The sequence below is a fragment of the Dendrobates tinctorius genome, unplaced genomic scaffold (genome assembly GCF_039654945.1).
Source record: "Dendrobates tinctorius isolate UK_male_01 unplaced genomic scaffold, ASM3965494v1 ptg000054l, whole genome shotgun sequence".
In the NCBI taxonomy this organism is placed as follows: Eukaryota; Metazoa; Chordata; class Amphibia; order Anura; family Dendrobatidae; genus Dendrobates; species Dendrobates tinctorius.
Genome location: NW_027361722.1, coordinates 15,279,987 through 15,307,500, shown reverse-complemented (window position 1 = coordinate 15,307,500; position 27,514 = coordinate 15,279,987). Strand labels below are relative to the sequence as shown.

The window sequence follows — 27,514 nt, the reverse complement described above, 5'->3', positions numbered from 1 at the left end:
AGCTAAAATGTTACCATCTGGCAGATACAAGAAACGGGACTTGCTAGCTCAAAATGAGTCTTCTCATTGCTGTGTGACAGAGCATGAACGTCCACCAGCACCCGGCGTTATTGGGGGGGGTGCAAAGGTAAAAACTAGAGTAAAATCGGCAGAATTACCACAGTGGAATCCAGCAGATGTATTTTGTGAATGAGTTGCCGATGATTACTGCCAAAATCTGCTATATAATCATCTAATTCTGTCTGTAACTGAAATCCTGCGCCGCCGATCGGCCGGGCGCGACCAATCAGTGACGCAGGATTTCTGTTACGAACAGACAGATACTGTATAGTAATGGGTATGGCACCGAAGATGGCGGTACGTGTAGACACTGCATATCGCGATCTCCGGCGCCATACTTACCTCACCGGCGCTTCTCTTCTTCCGGTGACTGGGGCAGGAGTGCGTGTGAGAATCGCGCATGCGCATAACGCTATCCGGCGCCATTTCCCTGAACACACATTTTCAGTGTCTTCAGCAATATGGCGCCGGACATTGCGGTGTGGGCATGCGCGTACTCCAGCGCCAGACTCCTCCCCCAGCCTCTGGCAGAATAGGACAGCGCTGGAGCACAGGAAAGAAAGGAGAGTATAAATGTTTTTTTTTTGGGGGGGGTATGTGTGCAGTTTAATAGGGGTGAGGTGGACCTTACATATCAGGATAGGGGGGGGGGGGGGTGAGGGCACCATGCATACCAGGATAGGGGGGTGAGGGGGACCATGCACACCAGGATAGGGGGGTGAGGGGGACCATGCACACCAGGATAGGGGGGTGAGGGGGACCATGCACACCAGGATAGGGGGGTGAGGGGGACCATGCACACCAGGATAGGGGGGTGAGGGGGACCATGCACACCAGGATAGGGGGGTGAGGGGACCATGCATACCAGGATAGGGGGGTGAGGGGACCATGCATACCAGGATAGGGGGGTGAGGGGACCATGCATACCAGGATAGGGGGGTGAGGGGGACCATGCATACCAGGATAGGGGGGTGAGGGGACCATGCACACCAGGATAGGGGGGTGAGAGGACCATGCACACCAGGATAGGGGGGTGAGGGGACCATGCATACCAGGATAGGGGGGTGAGGGGACCATGCATACCAGGATAGGGGGGTGAGGGGACCATGCATACCAGGATAGGGGGGTGAGGGGACCATGCATACCAGGATAGGGGGGTGAGGGGACCATGCATACCAGGATAGGGGGGTGAGGGGACCATGCATACCAGGAAAGATAAGATAAGATAATCCTTTAATCGTCCCACCATGGGGAAATTCAGAGCATTACAGCAGCAAGGCAGGAACAAGTACAGATACAGATGCATAAAGGCATTACATTGACAGTAGGTAGGTACATATACGGAGAAAAAAGATATAACCGGATTATCACAACTTTGGATCTATCAGTTCACTGTTTGGGTCGTTCTCCGTTTTGGACAGTGCTGGTTATACAGCCTAACTGCAGCAGGAAGGAAGGACTTTCGATAGCGCTCCCTCTCACATTTAGGATGAAGTAGCCGGTCACTGACAGTACTGCACATCTTCGTCACGGTCTCATTCATGGGATGGGAATCATTCTGCACCATGTAGCTCACCTTGGCCAGTATCCTCCTGTCGCCTACTTCCTGAACTGGGTCAAGGGGGCATCCCAGGACAGAGCTGGCCCTTCTAATCAGTTTGTCCAGCCTATTCCTGTCCCTGGTTGATATGCCACTACCCCAGCACGCCACACCAAAGAAGATGACTGATGCCACAAGAGAGTTGAAGAAGGATGCAAGGAGTGCCCCCCTAACTCCGAAGGCTCTCAGCCTTCTGAGCAGATAAAGCCTACTGTGGCCCTTCCTGTACACTGCATCCAGAGGTCGCGCTACATATTTTTGAGGAGTATTTTTCACCACGGAGGAGTAAGCAATTTGTATGAATTAAAATTGGCCATACAGGGGTATACATTGCCGTGCTATTAATAAAAAAACATTAGGAAACGTTATTAGAGCTTCACACAGAATGCAAAAATGCTATCAGGATTTCTCTAACATAACTATGCCCCGCACCCCACTATGCGTATACTGCACCCCCATCTGCATAATAGTGCTGACCATCGTACGAGTGACACCCACGTCACATGCCACCAATAACGCACAGCCAGCAAGCCCTGTCCCCGGCTGCCATTGGCCGCGGAGAGGCCACTCCTCACCCCAGACAGTGGTAACACTTTGCAAAAATTGCCAATGGAAACACTGAGGCCAGCAGTCACCAGGGGGCCAGCAGTCACCAGGGGGCCAGCAGTCACCAGGGGGCCAGCAGTCACCAGGGGGCCAGCAGTCACCAGGGGGCCAGCAGTCACCAGGGGTCACTATGGGTTAGCAGTGACTATGGGCCAGCAGAGAGCGCGCCGCGATGACGTCAGTCGTGCGGGTCACGTGTCCGTACGGCCGCTGCTGCACGCTACCACCCGCTGAGACAAGCACAGAGGGCGTGCTGCGATGACGTGAGTCGCTCCGCAAAATCTGATACTGCCCTATCCCCAGCTCCGTCCAACTCGCTGCCACTGTAGCTTAGAACGATGCGTCCCGTGGACGTATCGTACTAATCTGAAGGCGTTTTTTCGCCTGCCTGTGCGTCATAGACGCCCAGACAGGCGTTAATGCGACCTCTGACTGCATCCAAGTGATGGGCCCAGTCAAGCTTATTATTGAGGATCACACCAAGGTACTTATAGGTGTCGACTATCTCATTGTCATTTCCCTGAATGTTCACCACTACTGGTGGATTTTTGCCCTTGCGAAAGTCCACCACCAATTCCTTGGTCTTCCCGGAATTAATCCTAAGGTGGTTCCTCTGACACCACTCCACAAAAGCTTGGTTAGTATCTCTGTACTCTCTTTCATCTCCTCCTGTGATGAGGCCTACTAATGCAGAGTCATCAGAATACTTCTGCAAGTAGCAGCTAGATGAGTTGCACCTAAAATCCGCAGTGTACAGTGTGAAGAGAAAAGGGGCAAGAACTGTACCTTGAGGTGCCCCTGTATTGCAGATCACCGTGTCTGACACACTGTCCCGAACCTTTACCAACTGAGGTCGGTCCGTGAGGTAGTTAAGGATCCAGGTGGAGAGTTGGAGGTCCACACCAACAAGGCCCAGCTTGTCTCTCAGTAGACCTGGCTGTATGGTATTAAAAGCACTAGATAAATCGAAGAACATTAATCTCAGTGTTCCCAGGTTTCTCCAGGTGAGAGGGAGTCCTATCTAGAAGGTGGATAATGGCATCATCCACACCAATGCCCGGCCTGTAGGCAAACTGGAGAGGGTCCATATCCGAGCTCACTAGAGGACGGAGACGTGTGAGATCCAATCTCTCTAGTACCTTCATCAGGTGTGATGTCAATGCTACAGGTCTATAGTCATTAAGGTTTTTCGCATAAGGTTTCTTCGGAACTGGTACCACACACGATAATTTCCACAGTTGTGGTACTATACCTATTCTCAGGCTCATATTGAACAGATATGTAATGATCTCACTCAGCTGGTGCCCGCAGGTTCTGATTAGCCTTGCACTGATGCCGTCAGGACCTGCAGCCTTCAAAACTTTGATCTTATCCAGTTCTTTTGCAACCTGGGTACTTGTGAAGAACAGACCCTGGCTCAGTTGACAAGTTGCAGCAGGGGGTGAGGTTATTGTAGCAGAGAGGTGTGAATGGTATGCAGGGGCAGGAGCAGCCAGTGTGTGATTAAATCTGTTAAAGAATTTGTTAAAGGGGGGTGAGAGGACCATACATACAACCCAGGATAGGGGGGGTGAGGGGGACCATGCATACCAGGATAGGGGGGAGTGAGGGGGACCATGCATACCAGGATAGGGGGGCGAAAGGTAGCATGCATACCAGGATAGGGGGGCGAAAGGTAGCATGCATACCAGGAAAGGAGGGTGAGAGGACCATGTATACCAGGATAGGGGGGGTGAGGGGGTCCATGCATACCAGGATAGGGGGGGGGGGGGTGAGAGGACCATGCATTCCAGGATAGGGGGGCTTAGAGGACCATGCATACCAGGAAAGGGTGGGGGGGGTGAGGGGGCCATGCATACCAGGATAGGGGGGGTGAGAGGACCATGCATACCAGGATTGGGGGGGGTGAGAGGACCATGCATACCAGGAAAGGGGGGGGGTGAGGGGACTATGCATACCAGGAAAGGGGGGGGGGTGAGGGGGACCATGCATACCAGGATAGGGGGCTGAGGGGACTATGCATACCAGGATAGGGGGGGGTGAGAGGACCATGCATACCAGGATTGGGGGGGGTGAGAGGACCATGCATACCAGGAAGGGGGGGGGGGTGAGGGGGACCATGCATACCAGGATAGGGGGCTGAGAGGACCATGCATACCAGGATTGGGGGGGGGTGAGAGGACCATGCATACCAGGATTGGGGGGGTGAGAGGACCATGCATACCAGGATTGGGGGGCTGAGGAGGACCATGCATACCAGGATAGGGGGGCTGAGGAGGACCATGCATACGAGGATTGGGGGGGGGGGGGGTGAGAGGACCATGCATACCAGGAAAGGGGGGTGCATTATTGCATTATTCTTAAATATAAATGAACTACATACATATTCTAGAATACCTGATGTGTAAGTATCGGGCTACCATCTAGTATATTATACAAGAATTTTTCTACATATTAACTGTGGATTATATCGAGCTCGTTGTGAAAAAAAATAAATAAATAGTCGGAATCTGCAGCACAAGCTGAAATTTGGGAAAACTGACCAATTTCAATAGTGAAGTCTATACGTGTGCTGCAATTCAGTCATTGACCACTTGGTGGCGCCGTTGCCCTACCTCATCCATGACAATTATTGCCCAGTAGTAATTTATTTCATTCTAATTGATGGACTTTTAACCCTTTCTTCGCCAACAGCATCCAAAGTCATTAAGACAAAAGGAGGTGGCTACAAACATTCTCCACCATTTGCCTTTCTATAACCTCTGGGTTGCGCTGTAGATTGCCCAATGGCAGAATGAGTTAACTGAGAATCAGTCAGTGAGCAACAGTAAGGAGTTTAAGACCCGTTATCTGTATTTTTTCCTTAACCTCTGTCGATTTATGACCACGTTCAAGTCAAACTCAACTTTATAAATAACACACACTGATTTCCATTTACATGTAAATGAAAATAATAAAAACATTAGACCTATGAAACCTGTACAATAAATACCATGAAATAAAAAAAAATAGCCAGACTTAATGACTTTTTTTTTGTTATTTTTTCCATCTGCCTCCCCAAAACTTGAACAGAAACAATATAAAAAAAAATATATATAAACAAAATAATTAAAAAAATAGTAATGAAGGGGTTTAAGAGAATTTTCTATGGAACAACCTACAGCCGCAGTAACTGTCAGCCTCCGAGACACTACAATGATTGACAGCTTCAAGAGGTTCTGCAGCAGCAGACAGGAGGAGCGCTGCACGATCACTTTCTAAAGGTCGGGAGGGTTTTGTAAAGACCGAGGAGACTCAGGAAAAGGTCACTGATAATTCTTCATAAGAAAATGCCAGATCCAGTGGGAGAGGACGACCCCGCCACATCCATCACCGCACAGCACGAGCCGCCGCTAATTGCATATTACCGTACTATTAATGAGCATGCTGTGCTCAGCGTATAATATCACCGCCATATAGAGCTGAAAGGCCCGCAGCTCCGCAGGCAATGGACACCGTGTCAGACATCATTACTCTACCCTGTGGTGGCGCTATAGAGAAATCTCAAGTTCCTCCGCAGAATTTCAGCGGTCAAAGGACTCCTACAAGGATTGTAAAAGTAAAGAAGCCCTGGAAGTTGGAGGCTTTTATCCAATGTATTTATACAAAGGTGAACCCAAGACTCATTATGGTACCAGGGCCTAAAATAAGAGTGCGGGACAACCATCGCCCAGAATATATCAGAAAGCTGGGAACTGCCCGGAATAGGAAGGGTTAAGCAGCAGCCGGAGAATCAAAGCGCCAATTCTCCACCAAATGACAAGTGCAAACTCATCAACTCTCTGAGGTGTGGACACAGCGTCCCGAAACTCAGCAGGCAAAGGAATCCTGGGAAATTGCTTCCGCTTTTTCATATCTCGGAGTACGACATGAATTGTGGGGTGACAGCGAATCCCAAACCTGTCTCATCAATATCCTCCGCCAAGAACAAGGTGCAAGGCAAAAAAGCTGTACAACTGGGCCCACAAAATCTGCACCCCCATAATACTGCCCCTATGTACAAGAATATAACTACTATTAGGCCTGTTTCACACTTCCGTTTTTTCAAATCCGTCAAAATCCGTTGTTTTCCGTAAAAAAACGGATCCGCCATTTTTTTGCAGGATCCGTTTTTTTGTCCCATAGACTTCCATTACGGTTACCGCGGATCCGTCAAAAAAACGGATCCGTTTTAAAAAAAACGGATCCGTTTGCATCAGTTTCCGTCAAAAAAACAGAAACGGATCCGTTTGGCGGACACAAAAACGGAAGTGTGAAACAGGCCTAATACTGCCAGAATGTACAAGAATATAACTACTATAATACTGCCCCTATGTGCAAGAATATAACTACTGTAATACTGCCCCTATGTGCAAGAATATAACTACTGTAATACTACCCCTATGTACAAGAATATAACTACTATAATACTGCCCCTATGTACAAGAATATAACTACTATAATACTACCCCTATGTACAAGAATATAACTACTATAATACTGCCCCTATGTACAAGAATATAACTACTATAATACTGCTCCTATATACAAGAATATAACTACTATAATACTGCCCCTATGTACAAGAATATAACTACTATAATACTGCCCCTATGTACAAGAATATAACTACTATAATACTGCCCCCTATGTACAAGAATATAACTACTATAATACTGCCCCTATGTACAAGAATATAACTACTATAATACTGCCCCTATCTACAAGAATATAACTACTGTAATATTGCCCCTATGTACAAGAATATAAAGAATATAACTACTATAATACTGCCCCTATGTACAAGAATATAACTACTATAATACTGCTCCTATCTACAAGAATATAACTACTGTAGTACTGCCCCTATGTACAAGAATATAACTACTATAATACTGCCCCTATGTACAAGAATATAACTACTATAATACTGCCCCTATGTACAAGAATTTAACTACTATAATACTGCCCCCTATGTATAAGAATATAACTACTATAATACTGCCCCTATGTACAAGAATAAACCTACTATAATACTGCTCTCTATGTACAGGAATATAAGTACAATACTCACTGTTCTGTATGGTGATCTTCCTCTGCCTGTAGTCGGTGCCCAGTACGGGCTCATTTTGCCCCCGTCTCTGGATGACGATTCGCACTTCCCGCTGGTTGTCGTTGCAGTCATTGGACGGATCCTGCTTCAGGCTCAGTGCCGCCTGATACGCTGGGGGAACAGACAGATGATCAGAACCTTCCATTTGGGACTATGACAGCTGGGGAAAGAGACTTACATGCGGAGTAGTACTCGAAGATGGGGTCTTTACAGAAAGACTTGTATCGCCAGGTGACGCTCACGTCCTGGATCTGCGCGGACGTGCTGTAATCGCACTTCAGGATGATGGAGGAGAATAACATTGTATATCGCTCAGTGTCCTGGACGGTGACCTGCAGAGACAGGCATCCTGAAAACAGAGAATCAGAGCCAGGAATCACAAAGGGGTTAACTCCACCCGCATCATATCATAAAGGGATGCCGATTGGCAAATTACATTGGCGGTCATAAAAAAACAAGTCTAAAGGGTATGTTGACTTTCCATGTAAGTTTTTTTTTTGGCCAACTTGAACAGGGGTCTTGGTTAAAAACAGTCTGCCGTTTCGTGTTTACAGTTCCTATGCTGACCTTAGCATACAGGGACATGAAAAAGTCTTCATACCCCGTGAACTTTTCCAAAAAATTTTTCATGTTCCAGCCACAAACTTATAATGTGATATCAACGCAAAGTAGCAAGTATTTTTGTGACATGTAAAAGGAAAGATACAGGGTTCTCTAATTTCAAAAATTATAAATCTGAAAATTGTGACGTACATTTGTATTCAGCCCCCCTGAGTTAATACACTGTAGAACCACCCTTCACTGCTATTACTAGTTCAATCTTTTGGGGTGTCTCTCCGAGCTTTGCACATCTACATCAGCTTCCCTGCCCCTGCTGAAGAAAAACCTCCGCACAGCATTATGCTGCCACCACCATGAGTGACAGTGGGGATGGTGTTTTCAGTGTTAATTTTGCACCACACATAGCGTTCTGCATTTAGCCAAAAAAGTTCTGCTTTGGTCTCCTCTTCCCAGAGACCCTTCTTCCACATGCTCGCTCTGTCCCATTCAAATACATGGCACAATTTCCAGATTTATAGCTTTTAAACATTTAGAAAATCAGGTATCATTTCCTTTGCATATCAGAAATACTTGCTACTTTGGTATCACATAAAATCCCAATAGATTTAAGTTTTTGGGTGTAATGTCAAACAAAATGTGTAAAAGTTCACAGGGTATGAATACTTTAGCTTGATCTTGCAGTATCAAGAGAAGGACTATCCCATATTCCAAATAAACGGCACCCCCGGTGGCTGAGCCGTGTAAGTGCAGGCACGTCTGACCCTGCAGGGTTACCTGCAGCTCGCTGCACCTTACTCATATCTGCCTTATGCAGTCGTGCGAGTTTTACACGAGCGCCCGATTGTTGTGACACTTAATTTTTCATATTGAACACCTCCAATTATACGACATCACGGTGTGGAGAGGCGAGGTGACGCACTGCTGGGCTGGGATCTGCACGTGGGAGGATTATCTCTGGGTATTTCTTAATGAATCCGGCAATGTTTACACTGAACGGGATTTAAAGGGGAAGGACACTATCTGAAAAGAAGTAACCCTAAGCCTGCTGTGCTGCAACACCAATAGAAGGACTACAGGAATAATGTTCATGGCTAATGGGGAGGGAAGAGTTTATCTGCTGTAACCACCATGTACATACAGAAACACAGTGACTGCAGCAGCAGAATAGTGAGCGCAGCTCTGGAGTATAATACAGGATGTAACTCAGGATCAGTAATGTAATGTATGTACACAGAGACTGCAGCAGCAGAATAGTGAGTGCAGCTCTGGAGTATAATACAGGAGGTACTCAGGATCAGTAATGTAATGTATGTACACAGTGACTGCACCAGCAGAATAGTGAGTGCAGCTCTGGGGTATAATACAGGATGTAACTCAGGATCAGTAATGTAATGTACACAGTGACTGCACCAGCAGAATAGTGAGTGCAGCTCTGGAGTATAATACAGGAGGTACTCAGGATCAGTAATGTAATGTATGTACACAGTGACTGCACCAGCAGAATAGTGAGTGCAGCTCTGGAGTATAATACAGGAGGTACTCAGGATCAGTAATGTAATGTATGTACACAGTGACTGCACCAGCAGAATACTGAGTGCAGCTCTGGAGTATAATACAGGATGTGACTCAGGATCAGTAATGTAATGTATGTACACAGTGACTGCACCAGCAGAATAGTGAGTGCAGCTCTGGAGTCTAATACAGGAGGTAACTCAGGATCAGTAATGTATGTACACAGTGACTGCACCAGCAGAATAGTGAGTGCAGCTCTGGAGTATAATACAGGATGTGACTCAGGATCAGTAATGTAATGTATGTACACAGTGACTGCACCAGCAGAATAGTGAGTGCAGCTCTGGAGTCTAATACAGGAGGTAACTCAGGATCAGTAATGTATGTACACAGTGACTGCACCAGCAGAATAGTGAGTGCAGCTCTGGAGTCTAATACAGGAGGTAACTCAGGATCAGTAATGTATGTACACAGTGACTGCACCAGCAGAATAGTGAGTGCAGCTCTGGAGTATAATACAGGAGGTACTCAGGATCAGTAATGTAATGTATGTACACAGTGACTGCACCAGCAGAATAGTGAGTGCAGCTCTGGGGTATAATACAGGATGTAGCTCAGGATCAGTAATGTAATGTATGTACACAGTGACTGCACCAGCAGAATAGTGAGTGCAGCTCTGGGGTATAATACAGGATGTAACTCAGGTTCAGTAATGTAATGTACACAGTGACTGCACCAGCAGAATAGTGAGTGCAGCTCTGGAGTATAATACAGGAGGTACTCAGGATCAGTATTGTAATGTATGTACACAGTGACTGCCCCAGCAGAATAGTGAGTGCAGCTCTGGAGAATAATACAGGATGTAACTCAGGATCATTAATGTATGTACACAGTGACTGCACCAGCAGAATAGTGAGTGCAGCTGTGGTGTATAATACAGGAGGTAACTCAGGATCAGTAATGTAATGTATGTACACACATTAACTGCAGCAGCAGAATAGTGAGTGCAGCTCTGGAGTATAATACAGGAGGCAACTCTGGATCAGTATTGTAATGTATGTACACAGTGACTGCACCAGCAGAATAGTGAGTGCAGCTCTGGTGTATAATACAGGAGGTAACTCAGGATCAGTAATGTAATGTATGTACACACATTAACTGCAGCAGCAGAATAGTGAGTGCAGCTCTTGGGTCAAATACAGGATACGAGACATATAATGAGATTGCAATAACTTTCTATTGGAGGTGGACATTTCTGGCCTAAATATCCAATACAGATCTGTGACTAATGAAATACATTAGTATTTGTCATCTACAATCCAAATATTAAAAAGAAAAAAAAATTGTTAAATTTTGGGCTCTTCCTTGAAACTTATTTCTGAACATTCACTACTTCAGAATATCTGGTTATCTGGCCATGATATGTCCCTGTCAGGGCTGTGGAGTCGGAACAAAATGGACCGACTCCGAAAATATATAATAAATTGGGTACAGTAGTTCAATGCAGAATGTGCTGAATATTTTTTCATAGGAATTTGGGAAAGTTATGAAATGTCCTATAAATGGCTGTTATATTCCTGATCTAAGGCTACATTCACACACAGCGTTTTTCCTGCGTTTTTTGAGGATACGTTTTTCAGTTGCAAAAGCCGATCAGCTTTTTAAAAAACTGCATCACCTGAAAGGGTTTTGAGCTCATAGATAATGTTTTCAATAGCAAAAGCAGATTAGAAATCTGCTCTATCTATATATCCATATGATATCTGTACCAAAAAGAATGAAAGCCGGGTAGCACACAGACTAACACTCCTTTATTTTTAGCGCCAGTCAGGAACACTTCATAGCGGCCCAAAAGGACGCCCAGGACAGGCATTGCTCGCCTTCAGCAACACATCAACATCAACTGATAGTTGGAATAAATAGACTACAATCATCACATCTTCTTAAGGCGCAGGCTTTATTTTCAAGTGTAAGGGTGTGAAGTATGAGGTTCTGCAGCAGCTGAGGTGTGCAGTATGAAATTCTGCAGAACAGTATGAGGTTCTGCCCCCCCCCCCAGATTTGATCCTGGCTACGCCCATAGTGTGAATGTAGCCTGAGGATCTAGGCTTTATCTTAGCCGAGATAAGTCATAGTGTGTGTGTGTGTGTGTGTGTGTGTGTGTGTGTGTGTGTGTGTGTGTGAATTACCACATGTGGAATTATATAAACAAAAAAGTGGGAAACAACTGAAAATATGTCTTATATTCTAGGTTCTTCAAAGTAGCCACCTTTTGCTTTGATTACGGCTTTGCACACTCTTGGCATTCTCTTGATGAGCTTCAAGAGGTAGTCACCGGAAATGGTTTTCACTTCACAGGTGTGCCCTGTCAGGTTTAATAAGTGGGATTTCTTGCCTTATAAATGGGGTAGGGACCATCAGTTGTGTTGTGCAGAAGTCTGGTGGATACACAGCTGATAGTCCTACTGAATAGACTGTTAGAATTTGTGTTATGGCAAGAAAAAAGCAGCTGAGTAAAGAAGAACGAGTGGCCATCATTACTTTAGGAAATGAAGGTCAGTCAGTTCGAAAAATTGGGAAAACTTTGAAAGTGTCCCCAAGTGCATTGGCAAAAACCATCAAGCGCTACAAAGAAACTGGCTCACATGAGGACCGCCCCAGGAAAGGAAGACCAAGAGTCACCTCTGCTGCGGAGGATAAGTTCATCCGAGTCACCAGCCTCAGAAATCGCAGGTTAACAGCAGCTCAGATTAGAGACCAGGTCAATGCCACACAGAGTTCTAGCAGCAGACACATCTCTACAACAACTATTAAGAGGAGACTTTGTGCAGCAGGCCTTCATGGTAAAATAGCTGCTAGGAAACCATTGCTAAGGACAGGCAACAAGCAGAAGAGACTTGTTTGGGCTAAAGAACACAAGGAATGGACATTAGACCAGTGGAAATCTGTGCTTTGGTCTGATGAGTCCAAATTTGAGATCTTTGGTTCCAACCACCGTGTCTATGTGCGACGCAGAAAAGGTGAACGGATGGACTCTACATGCCTGGTCCCCACCGTGAAGCATGGAGGAGGAGGTGTGATGGTGTGGGGGGGCTTTGCTGGTGACACTGTTGGGGATTTATTCAAAATTGAAGGCATACTGAACCAGCATGGCTACCACAGCATCTTGCAGCGGCATGCTATTCCATCTGGTTTGTGTTTAGTTGGACCATCATTTATTTTTCAACAGGACAATGCCCCCAAACACACCTCCAGGCTGTGTAAGGGCTATCTGACCAAGAAGGAGAGTGATGGGGTCTACACCAGATGACCTGGCCTCCACAGTCACCAGACCTGAACCCAATCGAGATGGTTTGGTGTGAGCTGGACCGCAGAGTGAAGGCAAAAGGGCCAACAAGTGCTAAGCATCTCTGGGAACTCCTTCAAGACTGTTGGAAGACCATTTCCGGTGACTACCTCTTGAAGCTCATCAAGAGAATGCCAAGAGTGTGCAAAGCAGTAAACAAAGCAAAAGGTGGCTACTTTGAAGAACCTAGAATATAAGACATATTTTCAGTTGTTTCACACTTTAATTATATAATTCCACATGTGTTAATTCATAGTTTTGATGCCTTCAGAGTGAATCTACAATTTTCATAGTCATGAAAATAAAGAAAACTCTTTGAATGAGAAGGTGTGTCCAAACTTTGGTCTGTACTGTATACATGTATACAGTGTATTACATATTTACAATTTATTACAGCTTTTTGTGTTCTAAAGTTGTATTCTAATAAATAGATATTCTGTTCTATCTAAATATCCTGATTATTGGATCATAGAAATGATTAAATGTCTGATGTTCACATTGTACTACAATACATTTTTCACTTAAATACAAGCAATATGTGTGGGAGTCGGAGTCAGAGTCGGAGTCGGTGTAAGGGAAATTGAGGAGTCGGAGCGGCAGGTTTGGCTTACCGACTCCACAGCCCTGGTCCCTGTTATATCGCTTTTCATATTACTGATATTGCACCATAGGATTGAATGACGGGTTGAGCTCTGCTATACGCAGTGTATACACCTGTCGTCCATCAGTGCCGGCCTCGGAGTTTATACAATTTCCAGCTCGCTCTCATTGTGATACAGTAATAATCCCGGAGCCGCTTATCCTGGGCAGATAGCGCTAAGTAACTTTGCTTTACCCGATAACGATACGGCTTCCTGATAATAACGCAAATCCGTCGCCAAAATCCACACAGCGGCGAGGATCACACTATACACCCGACGTACAGGCCCTGACCAGTCTCATCCTGTTCTGTATGGCGTCTCTTAAAGGGATCCCTTTTCCTCCCCCTTGAAACATCTAGTGACGCTCTGATTGGTCAGGAAATATCAAATCCAATAGCCTTTTTATTTTTTCTCGCCATTAACTGCTACAACAGCCCTACTGCTACCTGGAAACCATCAACAAGCTGGTAATGATGGATCTGTTATTTCCATTTAATACACAACCAAATCTGTCCCCTTCCCTTCTCTAGTGTCTGGTGTTTAATCCAAATCCCATTAAAAAAAAAAAAAAATTGTTACTGGATCTGGTACTTCTATTATGTGTCTATCTGGTACCATAAAAGGGTTGTCCAGTGTTTGGATACTGAGGAACGATTTTTAGGCCATGTTCACACGTTCAGTATTTTTACATCAGTATGTGTAAGTCGAAACCAGGAGCGGGTGATAAAATACAGAAGAGGCGACAGGCTTTTATTAGACTTTTCCTCTGATTGTTCCACTCCTGGTATTGGTTTATAAATACGGATGTAAAATTCTGACCGTGTGAACGAGGCCAATAAGACTCAGACTCATTTCTATGGTAATACAATCTTAGTTATGTTGTCAATTTTTTGCCATGGATTCTGAAACAGATCTACGACACCTGTTTGCTGCCTTCTTTGCACCCTTTTTCACACTTTTAGTAGTCAAAATGTAATTAATTTGTCAGACAGAAAAGCCTCAAGAATTTAGTTGTGCGAAAAAATAAAATAAATAAGCCCACTCTGCACGTACGGTAGATCTTAGAGCAGAATCCGCTCCAAAATCCCCATGAAAAAAAAAAACAACTCTGAGCTAACATACCTAGACGGGTGCGGAAGTAGCACTTTTCAGTGACACCATTCATTTCATTATATAATGTACTGGAAAACTAGAAAAATAAAAATTCAAGTGCCGTGAAATTGTGAAAATAACAATTCTGACCTTTTTTCGGGGCGGAATTGTCCTTACGCCGTATATTTTGAGATAGAAGTAACCATGCAAAGTGAATCTCCTCATCTATACGATTACGGTGATACCAAACAGGACCAGTTTTTTTTTTGTTTTTTTTTTTGTGGTTAAAAAAAAAAAAAAAAAAACCAAACCAACAACCTTACCAAAAAAAAAATTGTGGAGTTGTGACACCATTTTTCAAGACCCATAACATTTTCAATTTTTCAGTCGATAGAGTTGTGCGACAGCTTATTTTTAGCGGGGCGAGACAATGTTTTTGTAAGTACCATTTTGGGTGGATGTGACTTTTAGATATGGTAGCTTGTTACAGCATTTTTTGGGGATCTGCGGCGACCAAAACAATGTAATTCTGCTGTTTATTAATTTTTTCCGTTTACAGTGTTTATATTTTGATAGATCAGACTTTTCTGAACACGGCGATAACATCATGTGTCTTTATTTTCAATGGGAGGAAAGGAGATGATTTAAACTTTTTTTTTTTTTTTTTTTATACTTTTTAGTGTTCTTGTTAGCCCCCTTAGGGGACTTGAAGATGTGATCGTCCGATCGCTGCATATAGCAAAAACCAAACTCATTTGAAGCTCGGCCACGGGCCGGGCTTCAAAGGATTTCTGTAATGACAGTCACGGGGGTCATCAGCTGACCCCACCTGTCATGACAGCCCATCAGCGACCCATGATCATGTCACGGAGTTACTGACACCTGCCATTGTTCGGGGCAGGGACCTGGCTGCAATACACAGCCATCATCTCCCGGGTATGGGGCTGCCTTGCTTAAGTCCGCTTGCGGATGTCATTAATGGGTTAATTAGGCTTTTTTTTTCCCAGTTTGTAGCAGAAATACCTTAAAATTTCTTTTCCATTTTTCCCCATGGAGATCAATTAAGGCAGAACAAAAGACGCATATTTTAACGTAGAATTAGAGTTTGGCTACTGAAAAAAAAAAAAAACTGTAGTAAAAATACCGGAACAGAACATTGTCCTATAATTAGGAATCCTACAAATGCAGTCATGTTTATTTTTATTAAACAATGTAGTTTTTGGGTTGTTTTATCTCAGTCCCAAGAGGTGTCTTTAACGGAGCGGTAGTAGTACCAAACCCATCCCATATTAGCTAGAGAGATACAGCCAAGGCTTTCTCCCAGAAAACTATTGCAGTTACACATGTTTTGTTTTGGTATACACATTTATTTCATTTGAATGTATTGGAGCAACACAAAAAGGAAAGGAAAAAAAAAAAAAAAGCAAATTGCACATAATTTCACACTAAACCCTGAAAATGCACCAGACAAAGTTGTTGCCACCTTTCCAAAATTTTTGGTAAACAAGTTTGTTTTAAGCATGAGATGCTCATTCAAACTCACCTGTGGCAAGTAACAGGTGTGGGCAATATGAAAATCACACCTGAAACCAGATAAAAATGGGAGAGGTTGACTCAATCTTTGCATTGTGTCTGTGTTCAGCACTAAGCATGGAGAATAGAAAAAGGGAGAAGAAAATTGTTTGAGGACTTGAAAAACAAAATTGTTGAAAAATTATCAACAATCTCAAGGTTACAAGTCCATCTCCAGAGATCTGGATGTTCCTATGCCCACGGTGAGCAACATAATCAAGAAGTTTACAACCCAAGTCAGTGTAGCTAATCTCCAAGGACGACAGAGAAAAAATTGATGAAAGGCTGCAACACAGGATAGTCCGGATGGAGGATAACCAGCCTCAATCAAGATCCAAAGAAATGTAACCTGAACTGCAGAAATATCGGGTATCCAGGAGCCACGGCTCTTGGATACCCGCTGTTTACCTTTGAAACCAGCGTACATGCTGGTTTCCAAGGTAAACAGCGGGAATCCAGGAGCAGCGGCTCCTGGATACCCGATATTTACATTAAAAACCAGCGTCCCTGATCGCTGGTCTCTCGCAGCCACACGCAGGCATGCGTGCTGGCCAGCGATCAAAAAAATGGCCCAGGCCGATCGAGCACGATTAGCAATACCCGGCGGAGGGGGGGCGGTCGTTGATCCCCGTCACACACAGCGATCTCGCTGGCGAGATCGCTGTGGCGTCACAAAATCACGTGACGGGGCCTTAAGCCAAAATCCTCCTGGGAAAGTGTCTTGTGGACAGAAGAGACAAAGATATAGCTTTTTAGTAAAGCACATCATTCAACTGTTAACAAAAATAGAATAAGATCTACAAAAAAAAAATAACAGTACCTACAATCAAATATGGTGGAGGTTCAAAGATTTTTTTTGGTATTGTTCTGCCTCAGGCACTGGATGCGTTGACTGTGTGCAAAGCATCATGAAATCTGAAGATTACCAAAGGATTTTGGGTCACAATGTAGTGTCCAGTGTCAGAAAGGTGAATTTGTATCCAAGGAACGTGTCTTCCAGAAGGACAATGACCCCAAACATACTTCAATAAACACCAGAAATTCATGGAAACAAAGTTCTGGAGAGTTCTGAAGTGGCAGAAATGAGTCCAGATCTAAATACCATTGATCACATGTGGAGAGATCTTAAAATTGTTGTTGGGAGAAGGTGCCTTCAAATAAGAGAGACCAGGAGCAGTTTGCAAATGAAGGGTGGTCCAAAATTCCAGCTGAGAGAAGAAGCTTGTGGATGGTTATAGGAAGTGATTAATTGCAGTTATTTATTCCAAAGGGAGTACAACCAAAGATTACGTTGAGGGTGCCAAAATTTTTGTCCGGCCCATTTTGAGGGTTTTGTGTGAAATTACGTCCAATTTGACTTTTTTGTGAGTTGTTCCAATACACAAAAAGGAAATAAACCTGTGTATAACCAAACGTGTAATTGCAATCATTTTCTGGAACGGTTTCAAGGGTGCCAAAACTTTCGGCCATGACTGTATAAATTTTGTGCCGTGTTTTATAGAATATTCATACCACGGGTGGGTGGTATATACGGTGTATCCATAGCACATGACGGTATGGCTGGCATAGCAACCAGCTAAAGATCGGCAGCCATTTTGTGAAGTAAAATATAGACAGAGCCTGACTGGTTGCCACGGGTAACCCACTAGCTGGCCAGTGCCACCTTTCAAACATGGCTGCCGGTGTGATTCTCAGTCACATGTTATAGAGTCTAATCATGTGGTGGACCTGTATATTTTCCCCATCATTAAATATAACTTCCTGTCTGACAAGGCGTCATTTGTTATCACTGTGGATGTAAAGTCCACGCGTCGCCATTACAGTCACGATCATTAAATCCCTCAGGGCACGGCCATGATTCACCCTCCTTCAGGTTGATCCAGTCATTAGGTTAACAGGTCATTAAAGAAGTATGTCAGCAGGACTGCTGCAGGCGGTATAAACAAGACATGAGTAGGCCACCAGCAGTAACAAAGAGCTCGCCATATCACCTACCCATGGCGTTCACCCATCACTGACCAAATACGTGCAAGATGTTGCCCAAAAACAAGCACTACGCCATGTGGGCGACTACACCAGACCCCCCCCATGTCCCTACAGAGAAGGCTGTTTTGTGATGGGTAACATCCTCGACACCTTGTTACCGCCATAAAAACAAAGATGGCCGCCAGGACCCAAAAACGGCAAAGCTCATACTTTCCCATCCTCTTTGCTGCAGCAAAGAACTTGAGACTATTTTCACTCTTCATTCCTCTCACTTGTTTTTAACTTTCTTTCACCCATCTTCTGGCTTATAAAAAAAAAAAAAAAAACATAATTTTAATGCATTTTTTTTTCCTGTTTGTTTTATGGCATTTTCAAGCCATTCCTTCCCCCCCCCCCCCCCGCCCAACATGAAAAGTCAAAAGGATTTTTTTTTTACGAGGATTTTACTTGCTGAAAAGTTAATAAAATATATTAGATGTGTGCAGCTCCGGAGAATAGGAAAGTCGTTAAAATAGTATTTTGAGAGATGTGAATTTTGGAGGAGAATCTCCTTGAAAATCCACAAGAAAAACAAAACAAAAAAAAAAAAAACAATAAGGGTGTGTGGATTTTGTAAAATCCGCAGGTAAATCTGCAGGTCAAAAGACCTGCGGCATAATGGAGCAGATGGCAAACATCAGCGGAATCCGCAGAAAGAATTGACATGTCAATTCTTTCTTCGGTTGAGAAACCGCGCAGAAAAATCTGCACCGTCTGCACTGCGGTTTAATATCCATAGGATATTATGGTACTGTACACCGCAGCAAAAACTGCTGCGGATCCGCAGCGGCCAAATCCGCTGCGGAACCGCAGCAGAATCCGCAGCGTGGGCACACACCCTAAGGCTGTGTGCCCACATTGCGTTTAAGCGTTTCTGCCGCTGTGGAAACGCTTAAAAATCGCTAACAAAACGCATCCCCATGCAATCCTATGGGATTCCGCAGTTGCTGTGCCAATGCTGCGGGTTTTTCCGCTGCAGAATCGCAGCTTGTCCATTAATTTTGCAGAATCGCGGCGATTCCGTCGCCATAGGATTGCACTGAAACGCTCACTTTACGCATGTGGCTCTGCCCACCATGTGTAAAGTGAGCGCTTCATGTGCGGATGGTACCCAGAGTCTGGAGGAGAGGAGACTCCATGCCCTGGGTACCATATCCCTGTAAAAAATAATGATATACTTACCTTCTGTCGGCCCCTGGAGTCCCCAGCGGCGCTGCCGGCAAGTTCCGTTCCCAGGCGTGCTTTGCGAGAATGACCTCTGATGATGTCCGCGACGTCACAAAGGTCATTCTCGCAAAGCACGCACGGAACTTATCACAGCGCCGCTGAGAACCGGGATCGCCAGGAGGGGAGTATATCCATATTTTTTTTTTTTTTTTTTTTTTTATTCTTTTACTCTTGATGCTGCGCAGGCAGCATCAATAGTAAAAAGTTGGTCACACTTGTCAAGCGCTATGCTTGTGTGTCACCAACCTGTCAATCACCTTTCCAAGCGATGCTTCAAATGCTTGCAAAAAGCTTGTGTTTTTCGGGAAAACGCATGCAAATTCCGCATGTGTTTTACCAGCGGCGGGGAGTTGCGGAAATGCACATAGCCTCAAAATTGCACAAAAATATGCACCAAATAAAGGGGAAAACAGAGCAAAACCACAACCAGAGAAGTCTGATATTGCGCATTTTGGTGCGGACACCTGCAGAAAATAAAATGCAGCATTTACGGTATAAGGAAACGCGAGCTACTGCTACATAATTAACCCTCAGTAATGACTGAAAACAGGAAAACATGCTGCCCCCCCCCACCCAATAAAAAACACTACAAATTATACTGCATTTTTAAAGAAAAATAAAAAAGATAAAACCCTAGGGGTTCGCTAACACAACGCTTATTATGCGCTGTAAAGTATCCGCAAAAAGAATTAAAAATGTCTAAAATCGTATTCACAAGGTTTTTTTTATTCTTAGTTTTTATTATTAACCTGTAGTGCAATTTTTAGAAAATCCATTGAGATTGAAGAAGCTTAAGCAGAGGAATAATGCACCGACGCGCTGAATTTCAGCTGCGGTTTTCCAGTCTAAGGCTATGTTCACACGTGGGGTTTTTGCATGCAAATTTTCAGCTGTGTTTTACAGTACCAGCAAAGTCTGCAATTTCAGAAGTCTCATGCACACGCTTTTTTTTTTGTCCTATTTTGTGCTTTGTTTGGTTGTTGCAGAATGCAGTATGTCACTTTTCAGTGTTTTTTTAAGCAGTTTTCACCCACTGAATGTAATGGGTGGTGAAAAAAAAGCAGCTAACATGTTTTGCAGTGTTTTTCGTGGCAAAACCTTATGAAATAGAATGATTTTTTTTGTCACTAAACTTTATCACCATGCACAAGAGACAAATGTAGCATGACAAAAAGTATGCAAAAAAAAAAAAAAAAAAGCAAGAAAAACAAGCAAAACCTGCAGAACTAAATCGTACCAAAAAAGCCTAGTGTGAACTTAGCTTTAGTCTTTTTTTTTTTGGCATGAAAAACGTAAAGCATGAAAAATTATACAGGTGAACAGGCCATGTTCACATGTATGTGAGACGCCCTTTAATGCGGTCACCAAGCTTTCCACAACTCCTGAACGGCAGCCATCCTCGTCTGTAAAGTTATACTGATTTCCATACAACCATTTCTTAGCAAGCTGGGTGACGATACGGCGGCAGTTCCAGCTTTCCCAGACCCTGTATTGAGGCCATACACGTCGTTTCCCTCTCCTCTGCTCACAGCGCTTGTAGCGTCGCCCGTTCCGTGATGTAATGCGGTGGATGAAAGCCTCATTCATGGGGAAATCCAGAGGAAAACAACTTGTTCCTGTCTGAAAGTGAGCTGTGTGCACCACCTCTGGGACAGAGTATCCGTCTCTTTACACACCCAACAGAGGGGTGTGGTGGCACTACAAAGTCCAGCATGCCCACTGCTGAAAGTCCAGCATCTTCTCTTTAGGTGCACATTTTCCACTAGTTTGTTGTTGTCTGCTTGCTGTCAATGAATGGAAACATTCCTATTGACACCCAGAGGCAAAATAAAAAAAACAAACAAAAAACAAACAAACACCTGTCTAGACCCAGAATATCACACAGCTGCAGATTTGTTACAGTTGCAGCCAGTCTATAGAAACCGGTGACCTAAATACATGTCAGTCTGATTAGCGGAAAGTTTGATGTTTGTGACCCCGACCGATCACTAGAACAAGCTGGCGGCAGAGGAGAATAAGTTCTTAAGGCAGAAACGTTGGGAGAATTTCCCGGCCAGCTTTACAGAGGCAGCAAAATACAGCCACAAAAAATATCTGTGACATGCGGATACAGCGAAGCAGTCATTTCAGAGGATTTTAAGGGCGGATTTCACCCCTGGGCAAAATCCACAACAAAACCTGTGGGTTCTGCTTAAGAACTTACTGCAAAATCTTCTACTATTTCCCCCCACTGCGAGTGGATGTAAGGCCGGGCTCAGACCCGATGCCGGCGGCAGTGTCGGGTATTGATACGAGTTTTTCTCACTTCTCACGCAAGTTTGACCCCGGCCTAACCTCTAGGATTACACATTTCTTTGCAGTGGATTTTGGAGCAGATTTTGATCTGAAAAAGTTATTTTTGGGGGCAAAAATCAAAAGTGCTTTTTATTTTTGTCTGTAACAGTCAGTGCAAAAAGTCAAGGTTCTGCTTATAAAGTTGCAACATTTTCTCAAAAAATTGAGGTATACAAATTTTATAAACCAAGGGTTGGTTTCTAAAAAGTTGCAATTAATGAAACAGCTCAAAGTATTTTGAAAAACAACAAAAACCATCCACAATGTTGAAGGTAGCATAAAAAAAAAGAGAAAATAAAAGTGTGTGTGTGTGTGGGGGGGGGGGGTGCTTTGGGGAGACTAGACAGAGAAAAATCCATAAAAACATCTCCAAAGAGGGGACACATCACCCTCACATTGACCATATGGGATTAATTATAACTGGGGAAATGAGAAAGAGCTGACACACCATTGACATAGGACCTCCTGCCGTTAACAGGTAATTACCACAGGAGAATCTGATGAGAACCAGCCAACAAGCCTAGGAGTCAGGTATACTCAGAGGTGGAGAAGTACAGGGGCTTCCTCTGTTCAAAAGGAACCTCAAACTCTCTGGAGCCAGTGGTCAGTGATGAATATTAGGCTGGAGTCACACTAACCTGCGCAAAATACGGTCAGTATTTTACATGCGTAATACGGATGACAGACCCCTAAACAGTGCTCCGTATGTCATCCGTAATCAAGGTGTGGTCGCGTATTTTGCGCATGTCAGCATCCGTATGTAATCCGTATGGCATCCGTATGGTGAGATTTTCTCGCAGGCTTGCAAAATGGACATATAACGGAGCCCTATGACAGTTTTAATAAAGAAATGAAAGAATAGATATAGACACATAGAATGCATATAATATATATATAATGTGTATTCTATGTGTATATATCTATTCTTTCATTTCTTTATTAAACCTGTCAGTGTGAGTTTACTGTATAGTGCACTGAATTGCCGGCTTTGCTAAAAGACACCTGGTGCGTATTGCTCGCAGGTCACACGTGTGGTCCGTGTGTAATCCGTATTTTTTGCGCACCCATAGACTTGCATTGGCGTATTACGGGCGTAGTACGCTGACAATCGCAGCATGCTGCGAGTGGCACGGAGCGGAGGATACAGAGGAGAAATATACGGCTGGTGCGAGGGACCCCATAGAGAATCATTGGTCCGTGTCTAATGCGTGCTTTTAACGCCTCTCACTCTCCCGTATTCCTCGCCAGTGTGACCCCGGCCTTAGGGTTTGCATTGAAAATATATTTACAGGAGATTATTTTCAGCATTGTAGTGAAGGGACTGACATAACGCATTCACTCACATCACCGCAAGGCCAGCTGAACACATCGAACTTAATATCGTCAGATGGATGATGCTATCCATGCCATGTTTCATCTCTATAGAAATGTAAAATTGTGATAGGAAACATGACATCGATATCTCCCACCTGGGACCTCCACGAGTGAAGGCATCCTGAAAGTTAGGGATCTCAACCTTCTAAAAGACGTAACACATCCCAAAACCAGCCCCCCATACGAGCTCCCCAATGGGAGGTATGTGGGGTAAACCTTGATCTACAAAAAAAATAAATAATCAGTTTGTTTCTGTCATTTGTCAGTCCAGGAAGGTTCAACTTGATGTGGGTTCTGTCCGTTTTCCTAAAGGAGTACCTCCCTCTGCTAAGCTCCTTCTATGACATCAAGTTTAGTCATTTTCTTATTTTAGCCCTTTTATTTCATGTGACTGTATAGATCGTATTGTTTTGTTCCCATTTTGTATCATCTTTGTATATACATATTTTTTTTTTTTTTTATAAACACTACCTATCTTTCCGGATTAAATATATAACATTTACCGTATTTTTCGACCTATAAGACACTTTTTCCCAAAAAAATTTTTTGGAGGAAAATGGGGGTGCGTCATAGTCTGAATACAGGCTTACCGGGGGGGTTGCAGAGGTTGAGTCAAGGGGCCCGTCAAGGGGCCGCAACATTGCCCTTCTGTCACCGCGTGCTTCCTAAGGGACCACACCTCCTGCGACACCACTCTACCGCTGCCAGCCCCCATGTAAGATACCTTAAATTCGGACTGTAAGGCTATGTGCCCACGTTGCAGAAATGCTGCTGAATTGTCCACAGCATTTCCACAACTCCCCGCTGCGGGTAAAACACACGCAGAATTCGCATGCATTTTCCCACAAAACACTAGCGTTTTTAGCTTGCAGAATGCTAGCGCTGTTCCAAGTGATTTGAAGCATCGCTTGGAAAAGTGATTGACAGGTTGGTCACACACAAGCATAGCGCTTGACAAGTGTGACCAACTTTTAACTATTGATACTGCCTATGCAGCATCAATAGTAAAATAATGTTAAAAATAATGAAAAAAAATAGGGATATACTTACCCTGTCGGCCCCCGGAGTCCTCCCGGCCCTCAGAGGCGCTGCCAGCAAGTTCCGTTACCAGGGATGCATTGCGCGAATGACCTCTGATGACGTAGCGGTCACGCGGAAGTTGCTGGCAGCGCCGCTCAGGGCGATTCCAGGAGCCGACGGAGGGAAAGTATATCCCTATTTTTTATTTTAATTCTATTTTTTACAGGAATATGGTACCCAGGGCATAGAGGACAGTCTCCTCTCCTCCAGACCCTGGGTACCAACCGCACATGAAGCGCTCACTTTACACATGGTGGGCAGAGCCACATGCGTAAAGTGAGCATTTCAATGCAATCCTATGGCGTTGGAATCGCCGCCATTCCGCAAAATTAATGGACATGCTGCGGATTTTACCGCTATGCGATTCCGCAATGGAAGAATTTGCAGCATGGGCACAGCAACTGCGGAATCCCATAGGATTGCATGGGAGGCGTTTTGTTAGTGTTTTTTTTTTTAAGCGTTTCTGCTGCGGCGGAAACACTTAAAAGAACGCAACGTGGGCACACAGCCTTAGACGGACTCACCTCTTATAAAAATCTTTTCTTCCCCCCCCCTATTTTCCACCCCAAAATTTGGGGTGCGTCTTCTAGTCCAAAATATATCGCTCTGTTCCTTTTGCTCTGTAAACCGCACCCCTGCATCCATAAGTTACGGGTGTCCAATCGGTCTGTATAAATGATGAGTGGTGGCAGCTAGTAGTGGTTCCTTTTGTTATTGTGGAGCTGGCAGTGACCGCACCGGGGCATGTGTGTGTTTGTATGTATATTCCACGAGCTGGAATCGGATGTGTATAAATCCCTGTGGCTTTCCCAATAATCAGCCTCGTAGTGGAAGCAGCCGCGGCCTCGTTAGTCACTCATCAGTCAATTCAGTAATTGTCCTTATTGGAGGCAGCGGAGTGGCGTCCCGAGACCTGGCGGCAGCGGTGGGATCTACGTGACCTCTCCGTGTTGCCCACTGACACTAGACAAAAAAAATGAGTTTTTGAAGGTTTTTTTTTTTTTTTAGTGGATTTTTCAGTTTAAAAAAAAATTCTTGCCAAAGTCAATGCTTCCACAGCAAAACCTGCCCGTGATAAAGGGTTTGCGCAGCGCCGCTCACTTCACTTCAGATGGTGATTGGTGCTGACGACGCCGTACCTACAAGTACCAGACAATCGTGGCCGTCTGAGAAGAACGAGTGTAGACTCGACCTCATCGGCGTCACTCACCTCCCAATCCGGAAGTGCGCGGGGGTCAGAAAAATACCTTCTGAATGTGGATTTTTGTGGACAATGTCACCCAATAAGGCCGGAGTCACACGAGTGTGATGCGAGGAACTCGAGCATCAATATCCGGCACTTGGACCTGTATTTCTACGCAGCTGAGCCCTCCGGTCCCGAGTGACGGTATTGGTGCGCCGAGCGTGACCCCGGCCTCAGTGCTGAAATCTTCCGGGTGAACGTTCCGCCGGGCACAGATGGTGTCTTCAGTACCACCGGTACGTGGCGCGTCCTGTAATCTGAGGCGACAAAACCACCACACGGAGCCTGCCGGGGGCAACCAGAGTCACAGGACTCATTTTCTCATGTTTTAGGTTTTTTTATATTTTAACCCATGACATACCTGCACCACAGGTTAATAATGGCGCAAACAACACGCGGTATCGCACTGCCACTGAATACGACGACCGCGAGGAAAAACAACCAGCGTGGTACTCAAGGTCACCTGGGGGAAGTTTGCCATTTCTTGATACTTTTTATACAAATGGTGATTGAAAGGCAAAGACATCAGACCCCCCCCATATGTAGAATGGTAGCGCCCTGCACCTGCAGCCCCCGTGCACCTGTCCCAGGTGGATCTGAGCATGCGCAGAGCGCGCCCGGCGCTAGGACCCCCGCTGAGGAGGTGACGCAGCGCGACCCTTCACCTCCAGCCCCGGCACTCACCTGTGTACAGGCAGCAGCACAGCAACAGCCGCAGCGGCATGGCTTCCTGCGACTTGTAGTCCTCCCTCCCCGGGGATTATCGCTCCACACGGGCCGGAGCGGAGCCGCCCGCCACCTCCATCACCAGAGAGTGAAACTTCCAGCCCCAGCCAGAAACCTGCTCCCCTCCCCCAGCCACAGGCGGAGGAGACACCGCCCCGGCCCCGCCTCACCTTCTCCAACCTGCCGTGTGCAGCAGAGCATCGGACCCTGCAGAGCATCGCACAGGACTCTCTGGCTGACTGGGCTTTCTAGCTATGCAGAGCATTGCAGCTACGCAGAGCATTGCAGCTACGCCCCCTGGTCAGCCACTGTGTCCTCTGCAGTGTGGGCCCCAGAGGAAGGAGTCTCAGTGACGGCACAATTCATGCTGCACAGCAGAGAACTGTGGGACGAGTGCACTGTCACTCATTACACCAGTGACCTGTAGTGCACAGTGACTGCAGGCTTCTCCAGGCTGCTTTCACATTAGGGTTTTTGTGCACAGCGCATCATGCGTTTGCATTTTCTAGGCGCATTCGTTCTTTGTACGCTTTTTTACGACAAAAACACATGTTCACGAAAACGCAGGCGTGCGCATCTCCTTAGACTGTAATGCGTTTTTTTGACAAATTTCGTTGCAACCAAAAAGCAACATGTTGAGTCTGAGTGCAAAGGTGCACACAACAAAAAAAAGTCATGCGCGCGAAAACGCGTGCAAACGCAAGACCATGCGCCCCCCCCCATGTTAAAGATAGGGGCGCATGACGCATGCGCATGGATGCGCCGCAAACGCTGCGCACAAGAACGCTAATGTGAAACCAGCATTAGATTGGACAGTATGGTCCTCCATACAGTATTATAGGCCCCACATAGTCCTCCATACAGTATTATAGGCACCTCATAGTCCTCCATACAGTATTATAGGCCCCACATAGTCCTCCATACAGTATTATAGGCACCTCATAGTCCTCCATACAGTATTATAGGCCCCACATAGTCCTCCATACAGTATTATAGGCCCCTCATAGTCCTCCATACAGTATTATAGGCCCCACATAGTCCTCCATACAGTATTATAGGCCCCTCATCGTCCTCCATACAGTATTATGGGCCCCACATAGTCCTCCATACAGTATTATAGGCACCTCATAGTCCTCCATACAGTATTATAGGCCCCACATAGTCCTCCATACAGTATTATAGGCACCTCATAGTCCTCCATACAGTGTTATAGGCCCCTCATAGTCCTCCATACAGTATTATGGGCCCCACATAGTCCTCCATACAGTATTATAGGCACCTCATAGTCCTCCATACAGTATCATAGGCCCCACATAGTCCTCCAGACAGTATTATAGGCACCTCATAGTCCTCCATACAGTATTATAGGCACCTCATAGTCCTC

The 27,514-nt window shown here is 45.1% G+C and overlaps 1 protein-coding gene across 3 annotated transcripts in view; it reads right to left on the bottom strand.

Moving 5' to 3' along the window:
* ILDR1 (immunoglobulin like domain containing receptor 1) overlaps positions 1–26,405 on the bottom strand; it is a 51,341-nt gene extending 24,936 nt beyond the window's left edge. The window contains exons 1-3 of one of the 3 annotated variants that reach the window (XM_073577138.1): positions 26,301–26,405; positions 7,576–7,746; positions 7,359–7,508 (exon numbers count right to left, since the gene is read on the bottom strand). In XM_073577138.1, the coding sequence (XP_073433239.1) occupies positions 7,359–7,508; positions 7,576–7,746; positions 26,301–26,331 (352 nt within the window). In that variant the 5' untranslated portion in view covers positions 26,332–26,405. Of the gene's footprint in view, positions 1–7,358; positions 7,509–7,575; positions 7,747–24,685; positions 24,936–26,088; positions 26,268–26,300 lie in introns of those variants that run through there. The other 2 variants (XM_073577137.1, XM_073577136.1) reach the window with 2 other exon arrangements.
* Between the last annotated feature and the right edge of the window lie 1,109 nt (positions 26,406–27,514).